The following is an 18,708-nucleotide window of genomic DNA, read 5'->3' on the forward strand; positions in this document are numbered from 1 at the left end:
CCAAGATATTATGAGTTGATCACCATTGGCTATCTGAAATGAGATAAGGTTCTGTTTCTGGGTTCATGAGTGAATCTTGGCTCTAGATATTGCTATTTGTGAACTCTTGACTGGAGCTCCTAACATAGGAGATTTTTAAATTTGTAGATATTAAAGCAAAGGAGGTCTCCAACATCTATGAGATAAGTTATTTTCTCAAACGCCTTACAATGATAGAAAATAGTATGTACCAGAATAACTGTGGGACAGTACGTTAGAATTCTATGACCTGTGCTGTGCCATTGGACCACATTGCTTTCCTGAGATCTTCTAGTTTTTTGATTGCTGGATTCTCATAATAATAAAAATGAATGATGGTAATAAGTGCAGCTTATCATTTAGCATAGATGACAGTAAGGGCTTTAACTGATGTGTCTCATTTAATCGGAGGATGTTATTATTCCCACTTTAGTAAGCTCAGCTTCACACAGATCAAAGAACTTTTTCAGGGGTTCAGAGAGTGTGAGTGATGGATTGAAATTCAGACCTGGTTTTCCTGGATTTTGAGGCACCTGCTATTTTGCCTCTTTGAACATTATTACTTGACACAGGGAACAAAGAGAGAGTCTGACTTAAAGTTAAGATTAGTTTTTAAGCTTCTCTGTGAATCCCCTTAGGTACACATGTGTGCTATGTAACCTGAAAAGTGGGGATAAAACCTCTCAGGCTGTTTTGTAGGGGTATGGTTAGGATCAAATAGAATGATATGTATGAAGTTAGGATCAAATAGAATGATATGTATGATATGTATGAAGCTTTATAAATGATGAAGTGCCATACAAATGTTAAGACAGTATTGTTACTAGCTTTAATATTGAATTTAAAGTGGATTTCTTATTATAAAGTAGAAGGTTACATTATTTAATGTAACTAGAAAAAATTATTGAAGCATTCATATAGCTTTGGGGAAAGGCTTCCATCACTGTTAGGTCATAGAAAATAATAGAGCTTTGACATTATATTTGGGTCAGTCTTATTCAGGATAATTAAATGGATAATTCCGTCTGATCACTTTATCCTCTTGTGAGTTTTTGCTTTCTGTGTGCTGCCTCTTCCCTATTTTACGAAATTTTTGATTTTTGCGAGCATCAGTCTAATTTCAGGATCATTCTTTTACTTCATGAATATTTTTTATTAGTGCTCTTCGGAGTTGGGCTTGATCTCACCATCCTGAGATCATGACTTTAGTGGAAACCAAGAGTCAGATGCTCAACCAACTATACCACCCGGGCACCCCGACCCTGTGGGGGTAGTCTTTGATTAGCACTTAAAAGTGGGGAATATTGGGAAGAATCATAGTGTCTGGACCACCACTGTGATGGGTGCCATCTGGCAGCTGATTGATTGATTGAGAGGAGAGCTGCCAAATTGTTGTCCAGCCTCATCACACCAGATGAGGAATACTGTGACCATAGGTAGTCTAGTGGCATTTAATAACTACCTAACTTAGAAGTATTGATAAATGTAAATGATATTTTGAGATATGTGCAACAACTGAAATATGGTATAAAAAATCTATAATGCAGACAGACTCAAAAGATACAGATAATGCTTTGTTGCCTATATTCATAATTGAGAAATGGCTAAATTTCTAGTAGAAGTTAGTGAACATACAGGTGTAATTCTAGTCCAGATTCATAGATTTTTTTTGCTCTTCTTCCTTTCAGACTCCTACTGTTGACTTTTGATTGTGAATGTTCCATCAACTCATGTCTTGTCTACCAGACACTTATTATATACATTAGGAATCTTAAGACAGTCTTGTTTACACTTGGAGTAATATGCTTACATTTTTAAAGTTTTGGAAGTTATAAGGCCTTAAATCACCTAAAGATGTATATCTATGGACATCTGCTAGATCTGCTCAGATCCCAAGGCTGTATTAAAGTGTTAATGCCTGGCAATCCTGGACTTTAGGACTAGAAACTATCCAGGCAATCCTTGTTTTGCATGGCATTATTTCAATAGTAAATTTAAAGGGACCCTTTTTCTAGGGGATCTGAAATATAAATTTATATATAGATGTGGAAAGACTTGATATAAGAAATCTTATATCAAGTCGTTCCAGGCCTTAATTTCAGTTCCTATCATAAAAGCCAGCTTTATAGCAGCTCATGAATGTATAATTGGGGGAAAAAAGATCAACAACAAATGATTATACAGTGAGTACTACAGGAGGTCAGAGACAAGGCATCACTGTGGGCTGTTGGAGCCGGGGGAAGGCTCCATGGGGATGGCAAAATGTCCTCTGCCTAAGAGTGGGATCAAGTGCACGGAAGTGAGGAAGGCATTTCCAGCAGGGGCATTGGTATGAATTAGGCCTCGAAGCTTTGAGTTATGTAGGCTAGATCCCAGGAGTGAATAATATATGTGCTGCATGAAATTGCTTCTTCTTTCTTTCTTTCTTTCTTTCTTTCTTTCTTTCTTTCTTTCTTTCTTTCTTTCTTTCTTTCCTTCCTTCCTTCCTTCCTTCCTTCCTTCCTTCCTTCCTTCCTTCCTTCCTTCCTTCCTTCCTTCCTTCCTTCCTTCCTTCCTTTCTTTTCTTTCTTTCTTTCTTTCTTTCTTTCTTTCTTTTTTTTTTCTTTCTCTTTTTTTTAATATTTTATTTATTCATGAGACACACAGAGAGAGGTAGAAACATAGGCAGAGGGAGAGGCAGGCTCCCTCTAGGGAGCCTGATGCAGGACTCTGTCTCAGGACCCCAGAATCATGACCTGAGCTGAAGGCAGACGTGCAAACGCCGAGGCACTCAATTAAGAAATTGCTTCTTAAGAACCACAATGTTGTTAGGCTTTCAATGAAGTGAACCTTGAACTGTTCTACTTCGGTAATTAAGCATCCAAGTCCTATGTTTTTTCATGCCTGTAAGAGCATGTTTTCTTAGTATATACCAGTTTCTGGTATGAATGAAAATTTAAAGTTCCAGTTTTCAGTTTCCTCACTATTTTGAATCTTTTGCCTTTAGCACCACCTGGTGGGCGCATGCTTTTAATGACAATACAGCACATACCTTAAGCGTATTTTAGTTGGCCTCACTGAATTCATAATGTGTCTACCACCTCTTTTATCTTTCATAGGTTGTAAGTAGAAGGATTTCTCTGACAGGGATTTGGCTTTGCACAAATAGCATAGCTAGGGCCTTGGCTCTTCTCAGCCGTGTATCTGTTTATTGTGTTCCTCACCCTCGTCAGGCATTTTAACTTGTAGCAGTAATCCATTGTTTGTAAGTAGGAAGGCACCATGGTCCAGTTTATAGCTAGTGCTAGATTGACAAGGAACTTTGGCTAATTTCCAGAGTTTCTGTCCAAGACTTTGCAGTTTAGGCTGCCTATTTTTTCCTCTGTCCTCTAACTTAGAAATATAGTGGAAAAATTACAGTTGGAAGAGATCCTAGGAATCATCTGGCCTCATGCCTGCATTTTACAGGTGTTTAAGATTAAAAAGCAAGCAAACCACACACACAAAAAATCCTTCTTGCTAAAAAGTGCCTTTGATAAATACCTTTCTCACAAATGGGCCCTATTACCCAGGTCAAAAAAGCAGGAACAGTAAGCATTCACATTCCAGTTCTAGAAAACAGGAAATGAACTAGGCACAGTGTTCTTTGCTTTTCCTCACTAAAACACTTTGGCAGCTCATCCCAAGTCTCAAGGCTGCCTCAGTTCTGTTTGGTAGCCTGGCAGCCTGTGCATTCAAAACGGGGATCTGTTGAAACTTGGGTCGGGAGGGTCTGACTTGGCCCTGAGCTTTGTAGTATGACCTTTTTTAAGGGGTGTGGTCATGTGAGTTTTTGAGAGCAGCCCAAATTTTGGCTAAATGGATCTTACTATATTTAAGGAATTGGTTAGTGTAGGTTCCCAGAGGGTTAGGTTTAAGGTGGTCTGTATACAAAACATCACTGAAATGTGATTAGGAAGATGGAAGGGTGGACGGAGCACAGGTAGGCACCAAGGTTCAGATACCTCTTCCTTACTTTACCAGCTGTAATGGCCTTCAGCAAATCACTTATCCTCTCTGAGGTATCTTTTTTTTTTTTTAAGTTCATAGTGTGGGCAAGGAGATTGAGATAGCAGGTGAAAGCTCTTACTTTAATTCCTGGCACAGAGTAGGGACTCAGGTCATTTCTTTCCCTTCTGACTCCCTGGCACTAAGGAGGTTGGAGATTTCCTAATCTGTAAGTAAATACACATCTGTCTAAGATTGATTAAACAGATTTCCCGAGGATAGATAGGGAAGGAGGTTAAAGTCAGATTTTTTTCTGGAGAAAAATATTGTTCCATTTAGTATAGGCTTGCTTTAAAATACGGGGTTTTAATGGAGCGCTTGTATTTTGGTTTCCGAGCTCAGACTCTTAGGATGGGTCATCAAAATGGCTTAAAAAGGACTGTAGGGTGTAAAAGGGTACATAAATTATTGTAAGTGCTATATATTGCATTCTTTATGTATGCTGAGGATTAAAACGTAAATTGTCCTAAATAATAAAAGGAATTTAAAAACTTTATTTTAAAGATTTCTTTCCAACTGTCCCCCATAAAGGGAATTTATTAACTCATATTTAGGAAAGACTTGATTCTGCAACTCCGCATTTGCCTCTCAGGATGTCATATTTCTAATTCTTCCAGTAGGGTTCCCACTGACTTCCTCCTTTACCTATAGCTCGGGGCTTTCCTCTCAAGGTCACAAAATGACGATTGTACTTAAATACCTCATTCTCTTATACCATCAAGGGGAAGAGGCAGGAGACACAGCAAGTACCTCTTTCTCAGGGGGTCTCACAGCATATCTTCTGATACTCACTGGGCTCTAGTTGGTTTATGTGCTTGTCCCTGATCCACTAACTGGAGGGGGGGATGCCCCAATTGGCTGAGGCCTCTCAAAGCCTGTTCCTGGAGCAGGGATGGAATTAATCTTAACTAGACCAATGGCTAAGAATGGGAACTGAATGGTTTCCCATAGGACATTTTGGATTCTTGTTCCAGGAGGAAGGAAAGTTGCTAAGCAGCAAACCACAGTGATTAATTCAGATTTTTGAGCTGTCAACTAATAAAAGCCTTTTGTTATGGGTGTAGGGATCATCCCTGTATCATGTGGACTGGAGGCTGTAGGAGAATTCCAGTTTTGGTGTTCCATGCTGAGGCTATTCTGACAAAGGACAACAATATTCGTGTAATTGGAGGTAGGTATGGCGTCCCCGACAGTGGCAGGGTTGGGCGTGGCCCCGGTAACCTCTTCTTACAGAAGTTGATATCACATGTAAATAGGAAAAGGGCCTTGGTCATGAGAAAAATCTCATGATTTTTTTATACCTAAGAATTATTTGGAATTTCTTAAATTTGCTGCATCTTAAATTGCTTTCCTTCTTTGAATTCATTCTTCAGAATTATGTGTACATGTGTTGTTATTTTTTGTGATAAAAGACACAAAACAAAATGTACCTTTTTAACTGAGAGTGTACACTTCAGTAGCATTTATACAGTCACAGTGTTGTACAACCTGCACTACTGTGTAGTTCCAGAATGTTTTCATTATCCTAAAGTAAACTGTGTATCCATTAAGCAGTCACACCCTATGACCCCTTATTCCAGCTCCTAGTAATTGCTCATCTTTCTGTTTCTATCGATTTGCCCATTCTGGATATTTCATACAAATGCAGTCATAGAATATGTAGTCTTTTGTGTCTGGCTTTTTTCATTTAGCATGTTTTCATAATGTTTTCAATTTCTAGCATAATTTATCCATGTTGTAGCATGTATCAATACTTCGTTCCTTTTCGAAGAGTGCCATATTTTGTTTATCCATTCATCATTTGAAACAACAAAATTGGTCGTTGTTTCCATCTTTTGGCTCCTGTGAGTAGTGCTGCTCTGAAAATTGACATTCAAGCTTTTGTTTGAACACCTATTTTCAGTTCTTTGTTTGAACACCTCTTTCAGTTCTTCAGTTCTTTCAGTTCTATTTTCAGGTCTATGCCTGGGAATGGAATTGCTGGGTCTTATGGTAATTCTATGTTTAACTTATTAAAGAACTGCCAAAGGATATTCCATAGTGACTGCACCATTCTGCATTCCCACCAACAATATAGGAAAGTTCCATTTTCTTCACATTCTCACTGACATTTGTTATTTTCTGTTCTTTAGATTATAGCTGTACCTAGTTGGTGTGAAGTGATATTGTGGTTTTGATGTTCTTTTCCCTAATGACTAATGACATTGAACATCTTTTCATGTGCTGCATGGCTGTTTGTATGTCTTCTTTCTTCTTTAGAGAACTATTTATTCAAAGTTTGAATGGAGGTTTGAACTCATAATCCTGAGAGCAAGACCTGAGCTGAGATCAAGAGTTGGACACTTAACTGACTGAGCCACCCAGGCACCCCATCTTTGCCTATTTTTGAATCGGATGGTTTGACTTTTTTTTTTTTAATTTTTTTTGACTTATTGTTGTTGAGTTAAAAGAGTTCTTTATACATTTTAGATACTAGACCTTATGAGATATATGATTTCCAGATTCTTTTTCCTATTCTCTGATTTGTCTCTTCACTCTCTTGATAGTGTTCTCTTATGAACAAAAGTTTTTCATTTTGATGTTGTGCAGTTTATTTTTTTATTTTGTTGCAGATGCTTTGGGTGTCATATCTAAGGAACCATTGCCTAACCCAAGGTCATAATCCCTGTGCTTTCTTCTAAGAGTTTCAAACTTTCTTCAAAGTTTCAAACTTTTTTTTTTTTAAGATTTGTTTTTATTTATTTATGAGAGAGAGAGAGAGAGAGACAGAGACACAGGCAGAGGCAGAAGCAGGCTCCGTGCTGGGAGCCCGACACGGAACTCGATCCTGGGACTCCAGGATTGCGCCCTGGGCCAAAGGCAGGCGCGAAACCGCTGAGCCACCTAGGGATCCCATCAAAGGTTAAACTTATGTTTAGAGCTAAATGGTCTTTGATCCATTTTGGGTTAATATTTTTACATGGTGTGAGATAAGGGTCAATCTTCATTCTTTTGCATGTCAGTATCCAGTTGTCCCAGTGTGATTAGTTGAAGAGACTATTCTTTCCCCATTGAATAGTTTTGGCACTGTCATTGAAAGTCAGTTGACTATGAATGTATGGGTTTATTTCTAGACTCTTAATATTTTGTTTATCTTTTTGTTTAACTTCATACCAGTGCCACTTTGATTACTATGTCTTTGTACAAAGCTTTAAAATTGGGTTGTGTGAGTCCTTTAGCTTTTTTCTCCTTTTTCAAAAATTTCTTTTGGCTATTCAGGAACTATTGTAATTCCAAATTAATTTTAGGATCAGTTTTTCCGTTTGAGCATAAAGGCTGTTTGGATTATGATGGGTAGCATATTGCCATCTTAGTGTTAAGCCTTCCAAGCCATAAACATGGGAAGTCTTGTCATTTATTTAGGTCATCTTTAATTTTTTTATCAATGTTTCATAGTTCTAACTGTATGAGTTTTAGAGTTTTTGGTTAATTTTATTCCTAAACATTTTATTCTCTTTGGTGCTATCATAAATGGAATTATTTTCTCAATTTCATTTTTGGGTTGTTTATTGCCAGTGTGCAGAAATAAAACCGACTTGTATATTGATCTTGGATCCTGAAACCTTGCTGAATTCAAATATTAGCTCTAATAGTTTGTGTGTATGTGTGTATTCTTTAGCATTGTCTGTATATAAGATCATGTCATCTGCACATAGAGATTTTACTTCTTCCTTTCTAACCTGGATGCCTTTTATTTCTTTTTCTTGCCTAATTGCTTTGGCAGGAACTTCTAGTACAGTGTTGAATAAAAGTGGTAAAAATGGGCATCTTTCTCTTGCTTGTTTCTGTTCTTAGGGGAAAGCTTTCAATCTTTCACTGTTAAGTATGTTATTAGCTGTAAGTTTTTCATGAATGCCTTTTATCATGTTGAGGAAGTTTCCTTCTATTCCTTTGTTTACTCTTTTTATCATGCCAGGGTGTTGGATTCTGTTAAATGCTTTATCTGCATTAATTGAAAAATTTTTTTTCTTCATTCTATTAATGTGGTATGTTATGTTGATTGACCTTTGTATATTGAACCATGCTTGCATTCCTGAGATAAATCCCACTTGGTCATGATAATCTAACCCTTTTAATATGCGGTTTGATTTGGTTTGCTGGTATTTTATTGAGGGTATTTGTATCTATATTCATGAGGGGTTTTGATCTGTGGTTTTCTTGTAATGTCTTTATCTGGATTTGGTATTAGAGTAATGCTGGCCTCATATAATGAGTTCCCTCCTCTTCTTTGGAAGAGTTTAAGAAGGATTGGTGTTAGTTCTTTAAATGTTTGAAGAATTCACCAGTGAATCCATGTAGTTGGGGCTTTTTATTGGGAGGTTTGTGATTACTGATATAATCTCTACTTGTTATATGTCTATTCATATTTTGTATTTTGACTCAGATTTGGTAAATTTGTATGTTTTTTAGTTTTTGTTCATTTAGTTTATCCAATTTGCTGGCATACATTTATTCTTAGTATTCTTTGTTTTTCATAGTATTCTTATGTAATCCTTCTTATTTCTGTAAGGTCAGCAGTAATGTTCCTATTTCACTTCTGATTTTAGTAATTTGAATCTTTTCTCTTTTTTTCTTAGTCTAACTAAAGGTTTGTCAATTTTGATCATTTTAAAGAACCACCTGTTAATTTTGCTTATTTTCTCTATTGTTTTTTAGTCTCAATTTCATTTATCTCCACTCTTCTTTTTGATATTCAGCAGTGCTCTGAATTCTAGGGTTGGCCTGTAGCTATCTTCAGAGGTTATAGTACCATGGATCAGAACTGCTGTGTGATATAGTAGAAAGAGTCTATATGTGGGTTCTATACATTGGTTCAAATCCCAGCTTTGGCATTTACTAGCTTTGAGTCTGGGGCAAATCACTTAAACTCTCTCAACTGTTTTAGTGAGGTGGAGATAAAAGCTACCTTGTAGGCATTGTACGAGTTAATGAGATCATTTAATATTTGGTAAATAGTGGGTACTCCGAATTTGTGCTACTTACTCTACTTGTTGAATAGGATCTGTTCTAGTTCTACTTTGAAATGACTTTAAGATCTGTTCTTGCTCCATAATAAGCCAGGAGTTCAGAGGACAATGAACACCTGCTTCTGGGATTTGAATCCTCTCTCCCCAAGGGTCTTGTTCTAATCCCTTCAGCAAGTTGCTAGGTTACCACTTAAAGGGATGTGGTTCACTCAAGTTCTCTGAATTTGGAGGAACTGAAGATTGCTAACATTTGCAAAGAAACTCCCTTTCAATACAATCGAAGTCAAAACATCAAAGGTAGGTAAAAACAATAGAAGTAAATAATCTCCCCCAAAACAGATTTCTTTTGGTCTGCTTGTCACATAAGTGAATCTCTGTATTTGTGGCGGTAAGCAGACCCTTCTTTTTTAGAGTACTGAACATTTATTGGAAATTAGTATCTATCCGTGTTGTTAACCTATTGTTCAAGCAGTCCCTGTGTTTTAGAACTTACATGTCTTTTTTTTTTTTTTACCCTTTACACATTCTTGTGATTGAAGAAAAAGCCACTGAACTTTTTTCTCAAACTTTTTTTTTTCAATTTTCTGTATCTTTCCAATTCTTTGAGGTTTCATAATTTTCTAAACCTTCCTTTATGAAAGGAACAATTTTTAAAAAAGATTTATTGATTTTAGAGAGCATAAACAAGGGGAGGGGCAGAGGGAGAGGGAAAGAGAGTCTCCAGCAAACTCCCCACTGGGCAGACAGGCTGACATGGGGCTCTATCTCAGGACCTTGAGATCATGACCTGAGTTGGAGTCGGATGCTTCACCAACTGAGCAAAACCAAGCACCCCTGAAAAGAGCAATTTGAGTGTTTCTAGTTGCTATCTCAGATTTCTGAATTGTTAAATATTCTAGGTCTTTTCCTTTTCTTTTTTTCTCTCTTCTCTTAATAGCTGACATAGATCTGCTCAGATCATAATCCTGTGTTTAAATCCCCTTGAGAAGTGTTTCTGGGGCATTAGTTATCTTCTGCTGATCTTCGAGTGTTAGATGCCAGTATTGTTTTTCTGTGATCTGTTAAATGTTTCATTGAATTTACTGTTAATATTTTTGGTACAGTATGATTTCATATGGTTTATTTGTGAAATATTCCAGAAATACATTCTATCCCTACTATTTCCATGTTTTTTTCAAAATTGCATAAACTTTGAACATGTAAATGGGATTGCATTTTAGAGATGAGAGATATTTTCAGTTTAAGATAATCTGTTCCTAGAAAGAAACATCATTTTATAATTTGCTTCTGAATTTGTCAGCTTCATAAGTTTACATTTGCTAGACTAGCACTGTCCAATAGAAATACGATGCAAAGGTAGATATGTAAGTTTTCCAGTGGCCTTTAAAAAAAAAAGGTAATTAGAAATAGGTGAAATTGATTTTATAATATATTTTATTTAAACCAAAATATTAGTTCTACATTTACTCGATATAGAAAAATTCATTAAGATATTTGATATCTAGGGGCACCTGGGTGGCTCATTTGATAAAGCATCTGTCTTTGGCTCAGGTCATGATACCAGGGTCCTGGGATTGAGCCCCGCGTGGGGCTCCCTGCTCAGTGGGGAGCCTGTTTCTCCCTCCCTCTGTCCTCTGCTCCTCGTTCTTGCTCTCTCCCAAATAAGTAAATAATCTGTATGTATTTTACACTGTAAACATAAAATCTCAGTATGGTTCAAAATTTTCATCAGAAATTTTTAATCTGTATTTAGATTTTACAACCATTATAGTTGAAAAAGTAAATTCATATATTCAGTTTGTTCCAGACAAGTTTTCCAATAACTGATTTCAGTATTGGTTTTCAAATTTAAATTTAAATTCATAAAATTAAATAAAATTAAAAATTCAGTTTTTGGTTACACTAGTTACATTTCTCCTCCTCCTCCTCCTCCTCCTTCTTCTTCTTTTATAGAAAGAGAAGGAGGGAGGAGGGGACAGAGGGAAAATCTCAGGCAGGCTCCATGCCCATGGCAGAGCCCCATATGGGGCTGATCTGATGACCTTGAGACCATGACCTGAGCCAAAACCAGGAATCGGACACTTAACCAACTGAGCCCCCTAGGCATCCCCACACTAGTTGCATTTCAGGTGCTCAGTAATTATACATGACTAGTGACTGCCATATTCAGCAGTGGGGGGTATAGACCTCATTTTCTGACAATGAGGCAAAGCTACACTATATTGCCATTGAAAGGGTTAGTCTTATGTTCTAAAAATTAAAAAAAAAATGTCAGTTTTATCTTCATTCTAGTTTCCCAGGCTATTTTTGACCAAACCTCTTAGGGCATGTCATCACTCCCTAGGTGCTTCTGTGCTGACAGATTATTGGTTCCTTGTTCTAATTCACTCTACTGCTGAAGGTCCTAGCACTTTAGTTTGCCTCCTGATGCACACATGAGCGGTTGGAGAAGAGGAAATTCTGTAGTCTCATGATAGAATTGACACAGGGCATGTTCAGAGGCTCATATAGCAGATGTTTAGCAGTTTGCTAGTAGGACCAATACCATGCTCTACTTCTTGTTTTTATATGGAAGGAAATACGGATAAGGTGCTTATTTCTTGGGCAGTTGGATCAGTTCAGTTTATAGTTGCAAGCCTCCATTTGACTCTTGCCATGGGAGCAGAGCCCAGGGTTGCCCAGTCTTTGAAGTGGAGCCCAGAAATCTAGATTTTTTTTTTGTATGAATTCTTTCAATTTTAAAAGATGAGCAACTAATTCAGTTTTATGTTTAAAACACCACAAAGAATGATCAGACTGTATTTGCAGGCTGGATTTGGCCTGTGGGTCATCAATTTATAACTGGTAATCAGCATCATTTGACATAGGGCTGTTGGACACAGAACATGAATGTGAGTTAAAATCCCCAGAAATCACACTTGCTTTATGTCATTCCACCCTGTCTTTCTAGCACTCTCTTTTTGGAACATGTGCATTGTATCAGAGTTGGGTGTAGTTAGTTGGTATGGATTAGAAGTAGTTGGTCACTATGTACTACTCACATACTGTGAGAATCAAGTTACTGAGTGCAGTGATAATGGCATGTTTCTTCTATGTTAGGAAAAGTAGGAGCAAGAGTTTTAATAGCATTTTTTATTTTTATTTTTAAATTTGTTATGTAAAATGTGTAATTTATGTATGGTAGCTATTTTACTACATAATTTACTTTTTTACTATTAAAAAGATTTTTTTTTTACCATGTAACAACAAATGTTCTAAAAGTCTTATGTGTATTAAATGATTTAGTGCTACCCCATGAGTTGAGTACTTTTATTATCAACCCCATTTGACATGTGGGGAATTGACCATAGAGAAATAATTTATTCACGATTACAGGCAGGAAGTGGTAGAGCCAGGATGTGAACCCTTGGTAGTTCCACTCCAGAGATCTACTCTTTCTCTTATCATTTCCCCTTCCTCCCCAGTCCCCAGATAGTCATTCTGTTTTTCTGTATGCCTTAGTGACTACCTTCCCCATGGCTTGGACACTGAGAGGTGAGCATTGCAGAACAGGCATGGAATCAGGCACACTTCTGGTCTCCAGCGTGGATGATTCTTTGACATGTACAGAAATGGAGATGTCAGTGATCACAGTTATCATAATGAAGAGCCCTGATTTTCTTTCACTTTCTAAACATTGAATCTAAAAAAATTAAAAACCTTTTGACAAGCTATAATAATAGCTTCATTGAATGAATGTAATACTCTTTCCTTGTGCTCACCAATTATTAATGTTTTGTCATGTTTCTTTTCTCTCTGAACCATTTGAGAATTAGTTCAAATACTTTATACCTTAATGCTTTATTCAGCAGTGTGTCACCTAAGCACAAGGGCATCATCTGTATAACCATAGTACTGAGGTGACACTCAGGAAATCTGACATTGGTAAAATATTCTATGTGGTATACAGTGCTTATGCACATTTCCCTAGTTGTTCTAGTTTTGACTTTTATATGTGTTACTATTTTTCTAAAATCTAGGACCAGATCAAAGATTGTATTTAGTTTTCGTATTTCTCTTCAAATCTTCCACACTTTGTGAGTATGTGTATGTGTGTGTGTGTATCTCTTACAGCATTGACATTTTTTAGAGATTTTCAGACAAGTTGCTCTGCAGATGTCCTTAAGTTTGGGCTTGTCTGATTGTTTCCACGTGTTTAGATTCAGGTTTAAAAATTTTGTAGTGCTATCCCTTAGTGCAGTTGTGTCCTCATTGTACCACATTAGGAAGGATGTGATGTCATTGTGTTGCATTATTGGTGATGGCAGATTTTGTCATTTGGTTGAGATAGTGTTCACCAGATTGCTTCATTGGAGGAGTGCTTTTCTCCTTTGTTACAAGCTTTCTCTGGAGTGATGTTTTGAGATACATGAATATCCTCACCCATTGGTATCCATTGATTTTAGTCTGAACTACTTTCTCTTATGATTTTTGTAAAATACTGATTTTATGTTTCTTTCCTTTTACATTTATTAGCTGGATTTGCTGTAAAGAAGAGCTTTTTCCTTTATAGGAGGCAGAAATATGGTCCCCATAAATTTATCTACCTCCTCCTCATCCCCAGAACCTGTGAAAATGTTATCTGACATGGCAATGGAAAATTGAGTTTGTAGGTGGGATTAAGGTTGCTAATCAGCTGGCCTTAATCATGAGGGTTCTTTAAAGTAGGAGGAGGCAGAAAGAGTCAGGTCGATGCTATGTGAGAAAGACTAGACCTGCCATTGCTGGTTTTGAAAATAGACCAAGAAGGCTATAAGCCATGGAATGGGGGCAGCCTCCAGAAGCTGAGAAAGGAAAAAAATGGACCCTGTCCAGGGCCTATAGAAAGGAATGCAGCCCTGCTCTTTCCTTGATGACACTTGTGTCAGACTCCTGACCTACAGAACTATCAGACAATGGATTTGTGTTGGTTAAGCCACCGAATATATTTTAGTTTATTTTAGCAGTGATAGAAAACCAGTATACCTTTTACCTTCTTATCAGTGTGAACTCATGGATTCTTTTTTTTTAGTAAGTGAATCATAGTTTTTCTCTGTCATATTCATTTTTATGTTGAAGTTCTCTTAAATTTGGCCATTGAGACCCCTGTGACATATTTCCAATCAGTTTTGGAGCACTTTTCTCTTTTTTGGTGTTGAGATGGTCCAGGCCTTTCCTGTGCTCTCCCTCTACAACTTGGGAGTCAGAAGACAAACTCTTAAGCAGTGCACTGTACTGTTTCTTAAATTATACTGTGCACTACAATGAACACATAGGGCTCTGAAGTCTTTTTCTTACAACAGTATTGCAAAGGCAACATAATAGTAATTGATCATTGGGGAAACCCTGTAACTGGGCTTTCAGTGTTTGCCACAAGAATGAGAAGTATGGGGTGTCTGGCCTTTTCATTCCAGTCTTCCATTGTGCCTGCTTTGCATGAGGTTCCTGCCAGGGCTGGACAAGTAGCAGCAGGGATTTATGGATATTTTCATATGAATTCATAAAAAGGTATGCTTATCTTCGTAGAGGCTGAATTTTGTTCTAAGGCCTGTCCATCATTTCCTTATTCTTCTCATTCAGAAAGTGTTCAATATGCAGCCCTTTAAAAAATTTGTTCTGCAGATGGGGCACCTGGCTGGCTCAGTTGGTGGAGTATGTGACTCTTGATCTCAGGGTTATGAGTTTGAGCCCCACATTGGGCAAAGAGATTACTTAATTTAAAAAAATTAAAAAATAATTGTTCTGTGGAATTCTTGACTAATTTTTTCAAACAATTTGTAGTGATATATACATTAGTAGTATTATGTAGTGATATAAAAGAGATTACATTTAATGGGCTAGAGTAAATGTTAGTCTTTGGGGATATATAGAAATATCACATGACAGACTTTTGTCTTAGGGGTCACTATGCTTTCAGGGCCTGACCCGAAATGTCACTGAGTGAAGGGACTGTGCTGACCTAGAGCCTGTGAGCCCACCCCAAAGGGAGCACTTGTGCTTCTCCCATTGACTCTTGCCCTGGCAGAGAGAGCAAGCCCAGGGTTGCCAGGGTTTTCAAGAGAGGCCCAGAAATCTAGGTTTTTATATGAATTCCTCCAATTTCAAAAGGTTGTTAATTCAATTTTATTTTTAAATCACAATGAGAAATTAACAAACTATGTCTACAGATTGGTGTTGTCCCTGGATCATCAGTTTATAACCTCTGGTCTAAGATACACTGGTAACCAGCATCATTGCACACAGAGGGCTTTCTAGAGCAGGGATTCTTAACCTTTTTCTGCAGTGTACCAAATGTGCAGTGGCAGGGTGGGGAAGCCTATGGGTCTGTTCTCAGAATAATGTGTTTTAAGTGTATAAAAAATATAGAGAGGGTTAAAAACAAAATCAATTGTATTGAAATACAATTATTAAAATATTTCTTAAAAACTAAACGGGTGACATGTATGCATTTTTATTAGTGTATTAAATAACATGATCTAGTGGAAGGTCTGTTAACTAACAATAACTTTTAAATGCTGTGAGAAGTGATATTTTGAGATAGCTGTAACAACTGTAAAATAATATTAAAATACCTGGTATCTATGGGTGTTAGGGTCACAGGAATTGCTAGCACTGCTCTGCTTTGTGTCTACATTCATAATTGAAGGTAATGTTCAATTTCAACTAGTAGTGAAAACAAAGATATCCTTTTGTCCCTCATCCAGATTTAATAACCCTCAGTGAATCTCACATTAAGAACCCTTGGTCCAAAATAATCTGCAGCCTGCCTATAGTAGCATAAGGGTAGCAGTATATGTTCTTGAGTATAATTAAGCAAGCCACCATCTTACAGTTTATTTTTGTCTCTACAGTTAACTTTCTGGTTACTGAATTTGATTCTGTGTTTTTCTTTAGAACGTTATCATTTGTCTTACAAAATTGTGCGAACAGATAGTCGCCTGGTACGCAGCATTCTGACAGCCCATGGATTTCATGAAGTAAGCTCATTTTTACTGTCTCACCTGATCTGCTCTAAAGCTGAAAATCCTAGCCACCTACCTGACTACCAGTTAACAGGGCAGCTCTAGAAGGTACATGGGATCTATGATAATGTAGAGCTTTCATTGAATTTCTGAGTGACTTTATCAGTTTCTCCTTAAAATACATGGAAAACATTTTTACAAGATCCCTCTCCCTCTCCCCCTTTCTCACTCTCTCTCCTCTCTCTTTCTCTTTTAAACAAAAAAAACCCCCAAACATTTTTCTTGCTATGATTTGAAGATTGTGGTAGAGACAGAGTTGCCCATAAAGAATTGTCTTCTTTGATTGCAAGCAACAGAAACAGATTCTACCTAACTTAAACCAAAAAGGATTTGTGGGTCAATTACACATAGAGTAGGTAGCAGAATCAAAGAAGAGCTGAAAAGGCAGGCCTTTGGAAGGAGAGAGCCTGGGACAGTTCTGGGGATCTGGGAACAGGAATCAGGACTGTCTCTTCAAGGTACTGCTATAGAAATGACTTAACTCTGTTCATTGATTCATTGTCCTTGTGCTATTCTTCACTGAAGAATCATATTCTGGGGATAGTGTGACTGGTCCAGCTTGGGTTAGGATCTACTCCTTGCCTGGGACCAGGGGGTGGGGTGAGGAATGTTATTGACAGTCTTTTAAAACCAAGTAGTATGGGCAGCCCGGGTGGCTCAGCAGTTTAGCGCCGCCTTCAGCACAGGGTGTGATCCTGGAGACCCAGGATTGAGTCCCACATCGGGCTTCCTGCATGGAGCCTGCTTCTTCCTCTGCCTGTGTCTCTGCCTCTCTCTCTCTCTCTCATGAATAAATAAATAAAATCTTAAAATAAAATCTTAAATAAAATAAATAAATAAAATCTTAAATAAAATCTGTTTTAAAAAAAAACAAGTAGTATGTTATTCCCAAAGAAAATTGAGGAAATTGTGATATTGATATCAAAGGGACAAGAAAAAATGCTAGACAGACTGCACTATAGATATTTTGAAATAATTGATAAAAGTCTGGTTGCTAGCTTTTTATCTTAGGTTGAGGTTTGAAGTAGACATTTTGAGGAAGTTCTGATACTAGTTTATACACTTTCTTGCTTTTTATCTCCAGGGCTTAACATGGTAATGTATCACATTGTAAGCCCCGAGTACCTAGTTATTGGATGAATAGACAGATGAATTCTTATGAATGAGTGATATTCTAAGTCAGTTTGCTACCACAAGGTTTTAGTTCTGATCAGTACTTTATACCCATCATCTGCAGGGACATATGGACACTTTGAGAAGGGAGTTGTGGGGTTGAGCCCTCTTCTCATACTTTGATATGCAAGAATGTTAAAAGACATCACAGACTTCTATAGAAAGGTTCATTTGTTCTATTTTATGCATCTGGGATTTGCCCAACTGTCCCGTTCTTTAAACTTGATCATCTTCATGTTCTTTATCCTCAGCTTTTATTTTACTAGGTAAAATATTTACTATTTACATACTAACTGGGCACTGACTGTGTTCTGTAGGTGAAAAATCTCTATGGCCTTTCTTGCTGTCTCTGTTTCTGGAGAGAGGCTATCTCTGACGCTTTTTTTTTTTTTCCTTTTTATCTGCCCTCAGGTTCACCCAAGCAGCACTGACTATAACCTAATGTGGACAGGATCCCACCTGAAGCCCTTCTTACTTCGCACCCTCTCTGAAGCACAAAAGGTTAATCACTTTCCCAGGTAATGCTCCTGTAGCTCCTTTGCTCCATTTAAAGGTGCCTAACATTGGGCAGGTAGAGGTAATTAATGTCCTTAAAAAAAGAAGTCTGTGATATAGGGCAGCAGTCTGTAAATCAAACTGAGATGTCAACATCCATAAGTATATGTTATATGAAGTCTTTCTAAGGACTGTAGACATGGATGGTTCTAAAGGAGACTGTTTCTAGATTGCAAATCCCATAGTTTTTCTTTCCTGAAATTGGGTAGGTTGAGAGCCCCTCATGTGGATAGGTACTCCCTTCTCACCTCCTTTTTCCACAGTTACTGTTTCCCCTTTTAGAATCTTAATTTGATGCATTGTCCTTGGGTACAAACACTTCCAGGGTTCTAAACAAAAGTACATAAAAAATGATGTTGGTTTGAATTCTGGTAATGACAGATGACCAGAAATGACCATCATGATGGCGATTTCCATTTCTTTACTTTTAATGGAATTAAAAGAGGACCTGATCAAATTACCAGCTGATAGACCATTAATTTTAATTTTAATGATCGATCATCTTGTGACTTCTGACACAGAATTAGGAAGGAGTTCAAAGAATTGACTGTCATTGCTATAGAAAACTCTTTCCAGTCACATTGTTAATGGCAGCGTAGAGGCAATACTGCCTAGTGGCTAGAAGCATAGGCTCTGTAAACCATTACCTGGGCCTAGATCCCAGCTTTGCTGAATGACTTTGGTAACTGTTGTGAGAATTTAATCTATCAGGATCTAAGATGTTTAGAACAGTGCATGCCTCTCACATAGTAAACTCTGTAGAAGTGTTAGCTATTGTTTTTGTGACCAGAGTTTTTTAGCATTTTCATCCATGAAAAAGAAAATAGAAATGAAATTGATGCTGAAATGCTACCCTATTTTGGCAGTCATATTCAACCATGGAGAGATAG

General features: G+C 37.4%; 1 protein-coding gene across 37 annotated transcripts in view; it reads left to right on the plus strand.

Moving 5' to 3' along the window:
* Positions 1-18,708, plus strand: part of TTLL5 (tubulin tyrosine ligase like 5) — a 270,361-nt gene that overhangs the window by 1,953 nt on the left and 249,700 nt on the right. For 36 of the 37 annotated variants that reach the window (XR_012036922.1, XR_012036921.1, XR_012036942.1 and 33 more), the window contains exons 3-5: positions 5,109-5,215; positions 15,963-16,045; positions 17,675-17,781. Coding sequence is in view for 14 of the 37 variants with exons in the window: in XM_072839391.1 (XP_072695492.1) it covers positions 5,109-5,215; positions 15,963-16,045; positions 17,675-17,781 (297 nt within the window). In the remaining 23 variants the exon portion in view is untranslated. Of the gene's footprint in view, positions 1-5,108; positions 5,216-15,962; positions 16,139-17,674; positions 17,782-18,708 lie in introns of those variants that run through there. The other variant, XR_012036940.1, reaches the window with a different exon arrangement.

This window comes from Canis lupus, chromosome 9 (genome assembly GCF_048164855.1).
Source record: "Canis lupus baileyi chromosome 9, mCanLup2.hap1, whole genome shotgun sequence".
NCBI classification, from domain to species: domain Eukaryota; kingdom Metazoa; phylum Chordata; class Mammalia; order Carnivora; family Canidae; genus Canis; species Canis lupus.